Below are 15,511 nucleotides of genomic sequence, written 5' to 3'. Positions count from 1 at the left end.
TTTTCCTCTGTCAGTGCTTTACTGGTAAGCTCTCTAGTCTATGTTAATCCTTTATGTCCTTACTGTTCATCTTCTTTTACTAAACTTATTCAGAGCCGTTGTCGAACCAAGAAGAAACAACAGAAGTCGAGATGCCTTTGATTTGTGGTGCAGAGGAAAAAGAAGAAGGAGGAAAAGAAGAAGGAGGAGGTGAGGGTACTTATAGATGAGGTGGAGACAGAGACTGCATCTGGGCTCATATTTTCCTTTTCTATTGTGAGGAAACATGGAAAGAGACATAAAAGCATGGGGTTTGGGTTTTTTTTCCTGAGAAAAATCCTTTTTTGCCTATCCTTGAGTGTTGTTTTGATATATTTGGCTTGGATTTACATAGAAAAATAAGTGCAAAAAAGTGCCCACTCAGGTTCTAAAGTGGCTTTAAAATAAATACTCTCCTCGTTGTTGGTTTTCTGCATTAAATTGCATAAAGCTGATTAAACAACCAATTTATGTCCATTTAAGTACCCTCTTGATCATGTACACAAGGAGCTTTGAGAGTATTTACAATAAATGGGTATGATAATTATTTGCAAGGTCATTAATAGAAGTTTAACTAGTAATTAATTAAAACTAGTAGTTCTAATAAAGAAACCAATCTTTGAGCAGGAACACATAGTCTTGCTGAAGCAGTAATAATTTTCTGGAAGTTAAGTATTCAAATCCTTAATGCTTCTGCAAAGAAATCTAGAAGTTTCATTTTAAGTGAACCCTACGTTCAGGTCACAGATTGTAAAAGGCACCTGGTTGCATGAAGAGTAGCATGTTATGTAAGTAATTCTCTATTTGTAAAGTAACTGCAAGTTAATAATTATATGGTCATTTGTAGAGCACAGGGATGTATTTTGCTGTTCCAAATTAAAACACAGACCTGATTTTTATTGAAAGTTCAGGTCAATACTAACTGTGTCATACTAATTATGAACTCCTTTTCCAGCCACATTGACACCAACTTAATTGCAAATCTGTGTTAGCAATATTGACAGGTTTTTTCACTGCAAACCCAGGTTAATAGAACCTCTTTGTTCAGATACAGGTAAACAACATTTCCTCTCCTTTTCTTTGTTAGTTGCCTATCAAAGTTGAGACTAATCACCTCTTTTTGTAATCAGTCGTGTTAATGGTATCGGTTTTGTGCGTTAATACTGCTGGTGAAAATAGAATTGATACAATCCTTACTTCAAATCCAGGTAAATGATACTGTGCTACCTCGGTTGCGAATCCAGCTTACGTAATGCAAACTCACTCTGATTGCAAATACCAACGTTGTTATGTTAATTTCCTCCTAATAGAAATTATTTACATTTTATTTTATGCCTCGTCAAAAGCAAGTTGGACAGAATGTACTCTCATTATTTGTACATTTCCTTTTCTTTAATACTTTAGTGTCCCCTACAGCTAGTGACTGTCATTTAGTTCTCAGTGGAGAGATTATATTTCACCATCTGCTCTGCCTACTATTAAAATATGCAACATTAAGGAAAAGAAGGTAATGTCAGAAAAGGGTTGGTTTTGGCACTTTTCCTGCCCCTGATTTAAAAGGTTCAAGTGCTAACTAAAAGGTTCTTCCCAAACATTTTAGAACGTGTTCCTACTGCTTCTATGCTGGATTCATCTGATCCAAAGCTTGTTGAAGTTCACAGAAGAGCTCTCATTGATTTAAGTGAGTTCCCAGTCAGTTCCGTGATAAGAGATGATGTGTTGAGTCTACATGCAGGTTACTTAGGTAACTGCATAGATACTCTGTTTAGCTTCTTCCAAACATACTGTCTTTGTGTCAGGGGAAATAAATGGGTGCTTTTTCAGGGTTTTGAGAAAGGAAGGAAATAAAGGCCTTGCCTTGCTTTGTTCCATTCTTACAGGTATAAGAATACGTCGAGCATCCTCAGCACCCATCTCGCTAGATGTTTGTAATTCTGGTGGGCACACAGAACTGTGCCACATGAGTTTGTGTGTGCCACAAAGCAAGGTGGATCTTGACAAAGAGAAGTAAAGAAAGAATATCAGCTGCAGTTCAGGCTGATAAAACAAGATATATTCCTCAAGGAGAGACTCCTATTAATGGAAAGAGATTACCAGGCATAAGCTAGAGATATGTAACATTATTTTATGTAACCTGTTACCTCATAAACTAATTCAGTTAAATAGTTTTCCAGCAGAGTCCACGGTATATTTGACGTATGATAAAATGGCATATTTTTGTCTGAGAACACATGAGGAAAAAGCTAACATGGGACTGCTAGTCCCATTAAATAGAAATACATGGATCTTAAGTGGTTTTAACCTGTACTAGATCTATATGCATAGCCAAATATGACAGCTACTAAACTGCAGACTACCTGGTCTTTCTGTTCTACCTTTTTTGTGTTACCAAGCTCAGCCTGAAGCAAAGGGTAGCACATTGCTGCTTCTGTCCTCTCTTTCTCTTGCCTTGAACCATCAGGGAGTCATCTGTGACCTGTGCTGTCCCCAGCACTGGAGCTGTGGAAGCTACTAAATGACCAAAAAAGATCAAAGTCCCTTTTCCAACCTAAAGCTAGATTTACTGATGGTAGTTTTGAAGTGTGTTAGGAATTTTTTCAGTGATCTCCTTTTCCATGGAAAAAAATGGCTGTTTCTTGCTGGTTTTGAGATGTGTCTCAGATTTTGCAAACTTCTGACAAACCACAGGTAAACTTCTGATCTAACTGTGCAGGTTTTACTGCCAGCTCATCTATGTGTTTGGGGGGATTTTAGAGCGTCCTTTCTGTATAGCTCATTTGGCTTCACAGCTCTAGGGTAACTCCGTAGTGCATTATTACCAAGGAGTCATGGATCCTAGTGCTTTCGAGGTTCTGGGACACCAGGAGCCCAGAGGAATGAAGACTCAAAGACTTGGCAGTCTCACTCCTGTTTCCCACTGCCAGCAGCAAGAAACAAGCCAGATTACCCTGAAGAATTTAACAATGTAAGGCACTGTGTGTGTTTCATAAAAACCTGCCTTTGCTTTTTCTAGAATCAGTAATAAAATACAGCATGTGCCAATTTATTCCCTTTTTTTCCCTCCTGTAACTTGAGGTTATGTATTACTAGGGAGCAATTGAAGAAAAAAGACAAACTAAGATGCCTTTTTCATATTTTTCTAGCTGCCATAATGCACGCATTCTGGTTCACGAAAGAATAATGAAAATCCATGTTTCTTGTAAGATTAGGGAATATTCTCAAATCCCTTTATTAAAAAGCAGAGTAAGTGGTGATCACTGACCTAATTGCTGACTAGGTAAGTATACATGGTTTTAATAGACCCTTCAGCACCCCCTTTATATGTATGCTTGGAAGTAGTCCTGTCGTGTTGTAATGACCATACATTCAGCATTTAATTGTAGTTTTAATCATCCCTGGTTTTCCACAACAGAATTTGCAGCACATGGAAATACAACTCATGTTTGTTTGTGTGAATATGTAGCCAGTTCCTCCTCTGAGCCTGCTCTCCCTTCTATCTTATTTCCCACTTCCTTCCATCTGCCTTCATCAAGACATCAGCTATGATGATTTGCCTCACTGAGCATCTCTGGAAGCTTCTTACCTCTTTGAAGGCTAGTATTTCTGCCAGAGCGCTGCAGAAATAGCCAGTAATTCTCTGTTGGATCTCGTTTGTGTTCACGGTAAAATGTTTTCTGTTATTGTGCTGTTTGGAACATGACTCAAGCTTGACCTGTCTTGTTTCTTCCCCCAAGAAACAAATCTAGAGTGTTTGGGTGGCATCCTCCCCGGGCAAAGGACACATTTTTTTCCATTGGACAAGTTTAGAAATGCAGAAGCAGGCTGTTGCTGAAGCCCAATCAAGGAGCACAATGCCACAATTAATGCCTATAAAAAGGATATTGAAATCTCCTGGGATTTCACTTAAGAGCAGGACACAGCCCTTACAATTAGTGTTACTGTGCAGTTGCATCTTAACCTATTTAAATGCCATATTGAGGGAGCTGTATGAACCATCTTTTTCTCTCTGTGAACCATGCAATATTCAGGCAGGCTTGGGAATGGGCTGGAGGAGGTGACACAGTTTAAATCATTTGCAGTATACATGATTTACTTTGCTGGTCTTCTGGTCAGTGCCTCTTTACTGTAAATTTGAATTCCACATAATTTCTGTTCAAGCTAAGCCAAGTTTTCTTCATCTTTGTTACATAAATAGCTGTAACTAGTAGCCATCATTTCATCCATTCTTCACTTCAGCAGCTGGATTTTCAAGTCATTTACCCACCTGTACTTTAGCGACAGAGAGAATTTTATGGCATAATCTTGGAGGGAATTAAATATTCCAAAACCTGCAGGAAAAGAGCTCTCAATTTTTTATAGTTTCAGTCTCAGGCATTTATAGGATTTTACATGCATTGGTACAGTCATAAATAATGTCAAAATAATGTCTTGGGTTTAAGTGACATTGTGGCTGTAGAGAAACGAAGTACTTCTTGAGAAAGATCTTTTCGGACAAATCTGACATCTTTATTCTTGAGTCAGGGTAATTGTAACTACCTATTATTTCTTAATCAAACTTCTTTCAGCTTCAAGTGGAGATGGATGAGACATCTTGGGGGAAAAAAAAAGATATATAAAAGGTCTTCCTTGCGTATCTTTAAAAGGATATTTTCCTTATTGGAAAGAAAAGAATACAAAGATATTTTGGAGTGTTGTGGCTTCTGAAGATCTAGTATGAAGGCTCCAAATTCTTTTATTCAATTGCCCAAGGAAGAAAGGATTAAATATCCCAGATTAGATACAGTTTGTTTGGTCTTTGATGACAACCTATACTGAATGGATCGGATGCCATTTTGGAGGGCTGTTACAGGATAGTCTGGCCCTAAATATGACATATGTCTTTAAAATCTGCTTCTGATGGGTAGTGATATTTAGAAAAGAAAAAAGCTCACCTTTGGACCTTGTGCAGAAATGCTGGAAGTGATTTAGAGCTGCAAAATTGCAAATGAGTATTTCAACTTGTGTGTCTAAAGCTATAATCTATGCAGAGAGGTGGACTGTTGCAAAGCAATTAGCTGGAAGTAGTTGGAGGTACACAGTTATCACTGGAAAGCCAAACAAGTGCCTTTATCCAGGGAATAACTTCAGGTTTTAAGAAGCCTCACTTTACATGCCTTTATTTTCTTGAGAACTTCACAAAACTAGTCAACTTTGCAGTTGTAATATCAGCCAGATGAGGAGCTTTTGCAACCAGATTCTGCTTGTCAGCCTGCTGCAGTTAATCTGGGGTGGCCCAAGGGCTGTTTGGTCTGTATTTCTTAGTGCAAAGAACTTTGGTCTTCTGAAGGCATTACAGCTGTGCCAGAAAAGTATATCCAGGTAGTTCCTGTGCCTTGTGGAAGTAGCAAAGGGCATTATTGTAGGTAAGGAAAAGAAACTGTGAAACCTAAAGATTACTTTTGGAAGAGGAGATGGCTTTTTCTTCTAAGTTTGCAAATGGCATGTTGAATTTCATGAATGCACTTAAATGTCCTGCATGGGTAAGGAACTGTGGTAGCTCTGTTAAAAGCTGAAGGCAAGTGAGGCTGACCTGCCTTTGAGTGGCTCTGTGTGAGCATGTTTTGTGCTCCACTTGGACACTCCTTGTCTCTAAATTGGAGAGACATCAATTTGATGGGTGGACCACTCAGTGGATAAAGAACTGGCTGGATGGCCGCACGCAAAGAGTTGTGGTCAATGGCTCCATGTCCGGCTGGACACCGGTAACGAGTGGTGTCCCTCAGGGATCGGTGTTGGGACCGGTCTTGTTCAACATCTTTGTCGGTGACATGGACAGTGGGATTGAGTGCGCCCTCAGCAAGTTTGCTGATGACACCAAGCTGTGTGGTTTGGTTGATATGCTGGAGGGAAGGGATGCCATCCAGAGGGACCTCGACACGCTTGTGAGGTGGGCTGATGCCAACCTGATGAAGTTTAACCATGCCAAGTGCAAGGTCCTACACCTGGGTCGGAGGAATCCCAGGCACAGCTACAGGTTGGGCAGAGAAGAGATTCAGAGCAGCCCTGCAGAGAAGGACTTGGTGGTGTTGGTCGATGAGAAAATGAACATGAGCCGGCTTCAGTGTGCGCTCGCAGCCCAGAAAGCAACCGTATCCTGGGCTGCATCAAGAGGAATGTGACCAGCAGGTCGAAGGAGGTGATCCTGCCCCTCTACTCTGCTCTCGTGAGACCTCACTTGGAGCATTGTGTGCAGTTCTGGTGTCCTCAACATAAAAAGGACATGGAACTGTTGGAACAAGTCCAGAGGAGGCCACGAGGATGATCAGGGGACTGGAGCACCTCCTGTATGAAGAGAGGCTGAGAAAGTTGGGGCCGTTCAGCCTGGAGAAGAGAAGGCTGCGTGGAGACCTCAGAGCAGCCTTCCAGTATCTGAAGGGGGCCTACAAGGGTGCTGGGGAGGGACTCTTCATCATGGACTGTAGTGACAGGACAAGGGGTAATGGGTTCAAACTGAAACAGGGGAAGTTTAGATTGGATCTAAGGAAGAAATTCTTTACTGAGAGGGTGGTGAGGCACTGGAATGGGTTGCCCAGGGAGGTTGTGAATCATAGAATAGTTAGGGTTGGAAAGGACCTTAAGATCATCTAGTTCCAACCCCCCTGCCATGGGCAGGGACACCTCACACTAAACCATGCCACCCAAGGCATCATCCAACCTGGCCTTGAACACCGCCAAGGATGGAGCACTCACAACCTCATGCTCCATTCATGCTCCAACCCTAACTATTCTATGATTCTATGGTGCAGCTTGAAGAAGAGGAGTGGGCTTTTCTGTCCCAGTGTCTGTGGTTATAGTAGCGGTGGCTTTGTCAGTACTGAACTAGGAGGTCTCCAGGCTCTTACATCAGCAAAGAGTAGATGCTATCAGCAGTTGCTTCACTGATGGCAAAGGATCAGCAAGGCCGTAGAAGTGATGGTGTCACTCATTTTCTAAGCACAGGTTGGTATAGAAGTCATACCACATCAGGCAGCACACTCTGCCCAACATAATGTTCCTCCCTGGCTCTGAGAGAAGTGACAAATGGGATGCAGAGGCCCTGCAGGTCTTCCCTAGGGTTACTGCCTGGGTGATGGTGTGCAGCGCTGTGCATTGGCAGGATGGGGTGGTTATTATACTGTCAGTGGACAGCCCCAGATACTGATTTCAGCCTCCTGTGACAGGGAAAAAGTCTCATTTCTCCCTGCCACAGGAGGAATCTGTTTCTTTTCATTATTCTCCATATATCAGATTGTAGCCTGAATATAGGTAAAGAATAGGTAGGGCAAGATCAATTTTAAGTTTTAATTATTTTTCATCTCTTTCAATGGCAAATGATACATTTTGGTGTGTGCTCTTCTAATAAAAAGTAGAAAACATAAGGAATTTTTCAGCTTAAACATTTTGCCTGCTGTCACAGCCACTTTATGTTATCAGGCATGATGGTAAGGGTACAAGACAAAGCCAAAAGAAAAGAAAACAAGAAACGAGAGAAGGGAATACTTTACGAATGATAGTGTTTAAGGTTTATTTGGTGTATTTGATTGCTTTCTTCATTTCATTTTCAGTAAGCAGAACAGAAATACTATTATGAATTGGCAATTTTTATTTCATTTTAAAATATCATCTCTTTGTTCTTGCTGCAAGTGTTGACAATGCAGCCTTTGTTTGGTTTAATTAACCCATGTTACAGCACTGAAACACACTCACCATTAAATCAAGTAAAGTAATTTTTAGAACTCTTTTCCATATCCAGAAAATAAAAAGGAATAAAAGAAATAAATCCTCTGAGAAGCTGGAGGAGAAATTAGATATTTTTAATGGAATATTTTGAAGTGCTGGTTTCATTTTTATTTTCCATGGCAGGAATGCCAAAAAAATATAAAGTCATGAAATCCCACTGAAAAGCAGACGCTATGAAGTCATTTTAAGTCCTCATATGTTTGTAATAGTATTACATGATGTTACATGTTTTGTACTTGGGAGCTACAAGGTTTAAAGAGCTTTAAGGCACTGATGATGCCCTTTTAGCATATGAAAACTGGAAAGATAATGGAATCCATATTCATGTGATGGTGTCCAAGTCTACTAGGCTTTGGGTTTAGGTCAGACCTCCAAAGCAGTGTTGCCTTATGCAAATGAAACACGTATCTCTTTCAAAGCATCTCAAATAGCACCCAAGGAACAAGTGAAAGGAATATGGGAGAGGCAGTGACATCTTAGACACGTTTTCCAGTAACATATTGAAAAAGTAGGGCTCACTGGCCAAGGACTGCACTGTTACAGATGGCATCATAGTTAACAGTGTATCTGGAAATTAGATTTAGCACCTCCAGAGAAATGGCACCATTTTAAAATACACTATACAGCTACAGAGGCGTCTGAGAACAGTGGGCTTAACTCCTGGTTGTGACAGTAAGAACTTCAGTCTTAAATTAGAACAGGTCCAGCACACCAATGGAGTGCAGGGAGCTACACAAGGAAAGAATTTGATCCCTTGTGGCCAGACTTTATGTTCTTGTGCTCTGTCTGCTACAAAAGGAGGCTTCATTTTGTTGTGCATTGATTGATTTTGGAATCCTACCTCTTTTAATAAAGTCTTTTTTATGATGGAATATGCACAGATCCAGCTAAGCTGGCTCTGGGAACTGAAAATGCTGTACTCCCCCTTGCTTGCATGATGTATGGATGTACCATGCTGCCCAGGTTGTTGCACTGGTTTATAGCTATTTCATAAACACAAATGGCCACACACTTAGGGCAGCCGAGAAAGAAACTGCACTTAGCCAGTGATTTTTGTGAAATTGAGTGGATTGTGGACGTAACTAAGTGTGGGGAAAAGCACAAGCAGCGGGAGTGGGGAGGGGATGATTTGTGAGAGCTGGCATTTATAGAATCATCGAATGGTTTGGGTCGGAAGAGACCTTAAACATCATCTAATTCCAACCCCCTTCCACTAGACCAGGTTGCTCCAAGCCCTGTCCAACCTGGCCTTGAATACTGCCAGGGGTCGGGTAGCCACAGCGTCCCTGGGCAACCTGTGCCAGCGCCTCAGCACCCTCACAGTGAAGACTTTTTTTCACATGTCTAATCTAAATCTCCCCTTATTTCAAGTGCAGAACAAGAACGAATTCTAAGAAAGCAGCATATGTCCCAGGATCCTAGGAACGACGTTGTCACTTTGCTGTAGTTGTGCCAAATGGAGTGGATGAGTAGTTAACCTTGTTCTCTTATGAGAAGGGCAGCATTTACTCCCTCTGCATACTATCAGGGGGGTCAGGAGGCACGATTTGAGATTCAGCTCTGTTCTGTTTTCTCTTCTGCACATCCCCCAGAGCTGGCTCTGCCAGGGAGGTACACCATGGCTTCATAGGTGCCCTTGCTCCCGGCAGTTGGAGAAGGTCAGTGCTGTACAAGGAGGGACTATTACACAGTCAGGGGGAAGATGTGTCTGCAACTGATAAAGCAGAGGTTGCCTCGACAGGTCATGACCTGAAGTGAGATTAAATCTGCTTCTCACTACTGCAGACTAGAGCAGGAAAAAATCCCACCCAGTCTCGTCGTTTGAAGCATTACACTTTCCTCATACCTCTGTGTTTTCTCCTTCTTTTTTCTGCCTGTTTCTCGTAATTTTTTGGCAGCATGTTTTCTGTCCCCTCACCTTTTCCTAATGCAGTTGACAGGTGAGTATTCTCTCGAGCAGATCTTGCCATCTGGAACAGTTTTCCTCTGCTTGGTTGGCTTTCGTCGCTTTTTGCCTCCAGATGAGCATGTGAGGTCACCACCAGTATACCTGGCCCGTAGCATTAGCCCAACAGCCCAAGCTGACCCTGTCTCTAGTCACTGTGCATGATCTGCCAAGGAGGAAGCTAGCATTTAATCTCGCCCGCTACATCTCCTTTAGTGCACCTGTATTTTTATCATGCAATAGTGGTATCTCAGCATAGTGGTGCAGGACTGCAGCTCCTTGGGACTTCCTGTTGTTTAACAAAAGGGTTCAGCATCTGCTTTTTGGGGTCTTGCATGAGCTCTGGAGGTCCTTTCCTGGAGCATTCCTGTGTGCTGTGAATGTGTTCATAGATGCAGTTGAACCAGTCCAGCAAAGCAGGTGCTCTGAATGATGCACTTTGAGTTGCGGCAATAGGCAGTCTGTGAGCAACTGAAATGTTGGGACGCATAAGCCTTCTGTCTCACTGCTCCGCTTTGCAGATGTGGAGCCTCATTTGTTTGTTCTCCAGTCACTAGTGTGAAGGGCATAGCTCTGCCAATAAGCATAGCTACTGCGGAGGCCAAAAAATGCCTTTATTCCATTTACAGCATCCTGTCAAAAACCACTCAACACCTACATTACTTGACAGCCCTTGAAAGACAGCATGTTTACACATTCAGCATTTCCTCTGTGGAGGAAATAAGCAGTCACTTACAGGCTATACCATTCTTACCTGGATAGAAAATCAGTTAAACTGTGTTCTGGATTCTGAGAAGAAAAAGTCAATAATCTTTTCACCATTGCCCCCTGGTTACAGCTAACACTGGTATATAGCTGGGGGGGTCAGGGTGGCAAATTCACTGCCTCAGTGCCTGGAAGAAACTGAGATTCCCAATTTGTGGCCAAATGCTATCATGGCTGCAAGATGTTTCATCAGTTAAAACACATTTGCTGGATGTGTTTGTATGATCTGTCAGCCTGAAATGTAGCACAAAAGTGTCAAATGAGCGCAAATGGAGATACCTCAGGTGCTTCAAAATAAGATGTCACTGTGCTGAAAAATCAGTACCTAGCTCCAGCAGCTCAATTCAAGGAAATTAAATTGCCTGATTCTTCCAGCTATCCAGGCAACAGGGAAGATTAACAGAAAAGCTTGTAGATTGAACAGGGAGGCAGTTGGCAGCGTTGTATCTTAGCATCTCCCCCTCTCTGGGGTGCTGAGCATGGTGCCTCCATCAGCCCAGGACCCAGGTGGTCTGGAGAAGATGGAAAGCTGAGCAGGACTTGCTGTTTCAAGTGTATAGTAGCTAAACTGCCTTTTGGTTTGGTCTTATCTGAGTGTGAAAGGACTCTGCAGGTTGCATGTTCTTGTCAATGGTGTTCCAACGTGCATGGAAGGGATAGAAGGGGATGCTTTGAGGGGATCTCTAGGACATGAGGATTGGGGTTTGAGATCTTCCAGCATGGAGACAGGCTCAAATTCAGATTTATTTCCAGCATGCTCTGATCAGCAGGGCATGAGGCAGTGGCAAGCACTGGTACAGTTCCTTTCCCTCGCTTGGATTCGGATGCTCATGGCTCAGAGTTTTGCATGGCTCCTGCAATCATGTCTCTGTTCAGTCCTGGCCCTGCCTCTTGTCATCTCACGCTGTACATTCATAGTGGTTTGGTGTGGTTCCTACCACCACATCCAGTCCTTCCTTTGGATATTGGGAGTTCCTCTCTGGTGGTCACATTGGTCTACAAAGCTGGATCTCTGAAAGAGACCAGACTTGTGCCCTCACTTTCTGGGGCCTTCTCCTTGGGACAGCAGACATTTTACAGTTCCTCTTACATTAGTGTAGCTGATGACACCCACAGTGGTCTTGGAGTGGCAATACTGGGATCCTCTGTGGTTTGTTTTATCTCTCTGTCTTTCAAAGTGGTAACTGTCCAGTGTGTAGTAAGTACAGCTATTGTGGGCACTTTATACAGTTGTCTTTTTTCTTAATGCTGTCCCATCATAAATCTGCTTGCACATATAAACGTGAGTCTTGAACTGCATGGTCCACACCAAATGACTTAGTAACTACACAGGGGTACTGCAGCCCCCCATAACATCAAGGACCAGCTGGAACACAGCTGCTTTCCAGGTAAGCATCCAAAAGTTTAGATGCTTTGTTAGCTTGATCTTGAATTTCCTGGCCCTGCAACAAGTTTGCTTGAAGAAAGAAATAAAGAAGTCCTTAAACAGTATTTCTAATATTGCCTCCTTCCAGCATTACGTAGGACATGGAGGGGAGTACATTTTCTGGATGCAGTTCTTCTCGCAGATCCAGCTGGCTCTTGAAGTGTGTGAGCATGAAAAGCAAATGATAAGAAATACATATATATCCGGTACCTATCTAAAGGAACCCGAGCTAGCTTAGAAACTGATATATACAGAGATCACAGAATCTGCTTGTGAAACTGTTCCCTCTGGCATTAAATGCAGCCAATGTTTAACACTACTGAATTAAAAGTGTGATAGTTTAAGACACGGGAACTCTTTCCAGATGAACCTTCCAGGGGAGCCCAGTGGAGAGATATTCATGTTGAGATTTGGCCAAAGAATGGAGTTAATGCCATTTGTTCTTATCACATCTGCTTCAGGATATTTAATGACCACAGATAGTCAAGGCGTAGGTTTTATATCTGATCCTGGAGACAGCAGGGCAGTGCACTGCGTTAGATTGTCGGTGCTGCTTCCTTCTTTTAATGAGGCCTCCCATCCAAGGATGGATATAGCCTGTTCTTGCTCAGCTTGTGAATCTGACTGGATCACAGCACACAGCCAAAATAGTTGGAGAAGAGTCTGCGTGTGGGAGGGAAGGAAATCAGCTGCATGTATTCACATCCCAAAGCGAGAGTTAGCGTAGCGCTGCTTTTTGGCAAGGGTTTGCTCACAGCTTCTGGTGTGGAAACCAGCTTGCTCTTTGCTAGCCTGCACCTGTAGTCAGCCGTGGCTGTATCCAGCTTATTTGAGAGGAGAAGGCAGGGGAGGGCTCTTCATTTGAATCACACTGGCACTTCTGCCGCTCGTGGCTGACAAAGCCATTTAGAGCAAAGATAGCTTAGATTTTGCTCCGGTGTTCAAAGTTTGCTCTCTGAATGCTGTGATTTTCTCTAGCCAGTCTTAGAGATGAGAAAACACAGATGAGCCTTAACCAGGCCTGAAGAGGCTGGAGCACATCAGCTGCTTGCCATATTGATGAAACACCTGGGGCATTCATTTTGGAACCTAAATGCAGGCTGTTCACCTGTATTGCCAAGTACAACAGAAGCTTCCTTCTGGCTGGTGGGGTTGTATTAATTTAAAGCGAGCACCATCTGCAGGGCTTGGAGAACAGCAGTCGGAGCAGACAGGTAGAGAGGTCACTGGGAAAAGGCTTGTTCTGATCTGGGGGCCCCCCTGACCCCATCTATTAGCTATCATTTCTAATTAGCGGATGTATCTTGGGAAAAGCTGCTCCGATTCACTTTCTTGCAGATGCTTTTCTTGCTAAGAGCTGTTGTTTTTGCTGAGCCTCCTAAGCTTGTTTTGCAGGCTTTCGCTGGCATTTGGAGCAGTAATGGTCTCAGTGACCCAGTAATTAAAGGAGTCCTGTACCTCCTGGCTGTGAAGAGCTGCCCCTTTGTCCTTCCTCTTTCTTCTCTTTGCAGCACCACTACCAGATGGTCGGAAAGTTTTCACCCTTTCAAAAGCTTTGTGTTTTTTCCATCTCATCAAGCATGTCTCAGCCATGCTTAATTAGCTTAAGGCTTTTCAGCCCTCCCCAGTTCACCCCCCAGGAGATCAGTTAAGGACCTGAACAATTCCAATAAAGAGCTTGGAAAGCAAATCCTTAGAGGCTAGGCATAACAGCAGGAGAATGCAATGTTCTTTAGCCTTGGGGACCAGTCCTTTGTTCCTTCTTCTGTTCATTCCTTCCGTCTGTCTGTCTGTCCTCCCATCCCTCCTTGCACTCATCTTTCCTTCCCCATTTGTACCTTTTGGGATAGTCAGGGATGCCCCTTGTTCCTTGGCAGTGTTGGCAGTGTCTGATGGCTGATGGTATTCAGAGCCCCTTGAACGGTGCCTGAGTGCTGTTGCATTTAACCTGTTCTAATCTGTTTAGGTCCCCTTGAATGACAAATGGCAAACATGATTAGCTAACCTAGTGCTATGAGACTGTTGGGTTGGGGTATTTTGGTTTAGGTTTGGGGGGGTTGTTTGCTTAATTCCCAGACTGGTTGGAATCTAGCTTGTGAGCTTTATTTACAGATCAGAGCAGTTGAGATGAAAGCTTGGTTAATTAACAGAAGAAAAGAATTTGCATCTTGCTTTGTGTTTGACATTGAACAGCATTTGTTTCTGCATTGTCACATACACACTTTTATCATTAATCTCCGAGCTTTAGCAGTACGACTGCGAATGAGGTTAAGAAAACCCAAAACACAACTCTTTCCCTTCTTTCCTAAAGCATGGGAGAGAGCTGTTGAAGCATGTGAAGCACAGATTTTGTGTGGGATGTCAGATACCTCAGAGGTACCTGTGGACTTTTGCCACAGAATTGAATTCAGTGGCTTGTGTTTGGCATTCACAGGCAAATGAGAGCACCCAGCCATCAGGTGTTTGCATCAGAGAGTTAAATACCTGCTAATTTAGGCACCTGGGAGATAAACACTTAGATACAGTTAAAATGGCTGGCTCTAAGTACATGGAAGTGTCCAGGGATGATGGAAAAACGTGTGTGGGGGGGGTTTCCTCACAAACACAGAGGATGTGACCTCAATTCCTGCAGTTTTCTCCCTAACACTCCCCTTCATGGTGTGTGTAAAGTCAATGCTGCTGGGTGTGCGCTGCCCAGAGGAGAGCAGTGCTTTATACAAGGCTAGATTGAAATGCTCTTCTTACGCTATTCCAATTCTTGGTATTTTTCAGGCCATTGAGGGGAATAAAATACAAAGAGCGTGTCTAAATGAATGCACAATGTAGTTTTGTGTCACCGGGAAGGCCTGTAACATTACTACCTCTATGTCAGTAACTCAAACAAAGAGGAGAGCAGCTCCCTGGTGTATTGACGTTGCTATTTACAGACCATGTGGTAAACTTTGAAGTGCTAACTGGCTTTTTTTAAGAGAGATGCTGTATTTTTCTTTTCTATTTGTTTTCCACAAAAAGGAATGTATTTTTATGATGGCTGGTGCTTAGTGGAGCTCCTCTGTGTAAAGATAACAAATGAGTTATGCGACCTGACATTCTCCCTGGGAATGTGCTCAGAAGGAAGCAAGCCAGTGGCATTTCAAAGTCTGCTTTTAAAGTAGCTGGTTATATACTTTGTTTATCAAAATTGCTGGGAAATGCCATTTTTCTGGTATTTTGCACTTTCTCTTAATTGACTGGGAGGTGGAAGAGTCTTTGGGCAAAGAGATCCCAGGACCCAAAGGACATGTGTGCAGAAAGAAACACACCAATTGAAGCTGCTCTGTGCTTTGCCGTATCCCAGTGCTGTCTGATAGCTTGAAGTACTCAGGCCTGCTGCAGGCTTTGGAAATGAAGAAGTGAGCTCTAACCTTTCGAGAGCAACTGCAGCAGGTACAAATTGCTGGGCACATTTCACAATTACTGTCTCACTTGTCCTTTTGCTGCCTTGCTGCTGGGAGATGCTGAGCAGGCATCACCCCAAACAGCCAGGACTCCCCAGTGGCTCACTGAGCAGCCCTGCAGCTGGTGATGTGTATCCCCGCATGGGGAATACATCAGAGTTG

At 43.0% G+C, this 15,511-nt stretch overlaps 1 protein-coding gene across 1 annotated transcript in view; it reads left to right on the top strand.

The window, feature by feature from the left end:
• The window catches only part of MACROD2 (mono-ADP ribosylhydrolase 2), a gene marked incomplete at both ends in the record, with an annotated part of 889,218 nt that overhangs the window by 853,418 nt on the left and 20,289 nt on the right, over nucleotides 1–15,511 (top strand). The window contains one exon of the mRNA XM_080615786.1: nucleotides 94–189. Within this exon, the coding sequence (XP_080471912.1) occupies nucleotides 94–189 (96 nt within the window). The remainder of the gene's footprint in view (nucleotides 1–93; nucleotides 190–15,511) is intronic.

Source organism: Psittacula echo (genome assembly GCF_963264785.1).
Source record: "Psittacula echo genome assembly, chromosome: 4".
Taxonomy (NCBI): Eukaryota; Metazoa; Chordata; class Aves; order Psittaciformes; family Psittacidae; genus Psittacula; species Psittacula echo.
Note: the sequence above shows the minus strand (reverse complement) of the source record. Positions and strands in the feature narration are given on the sequence as shown.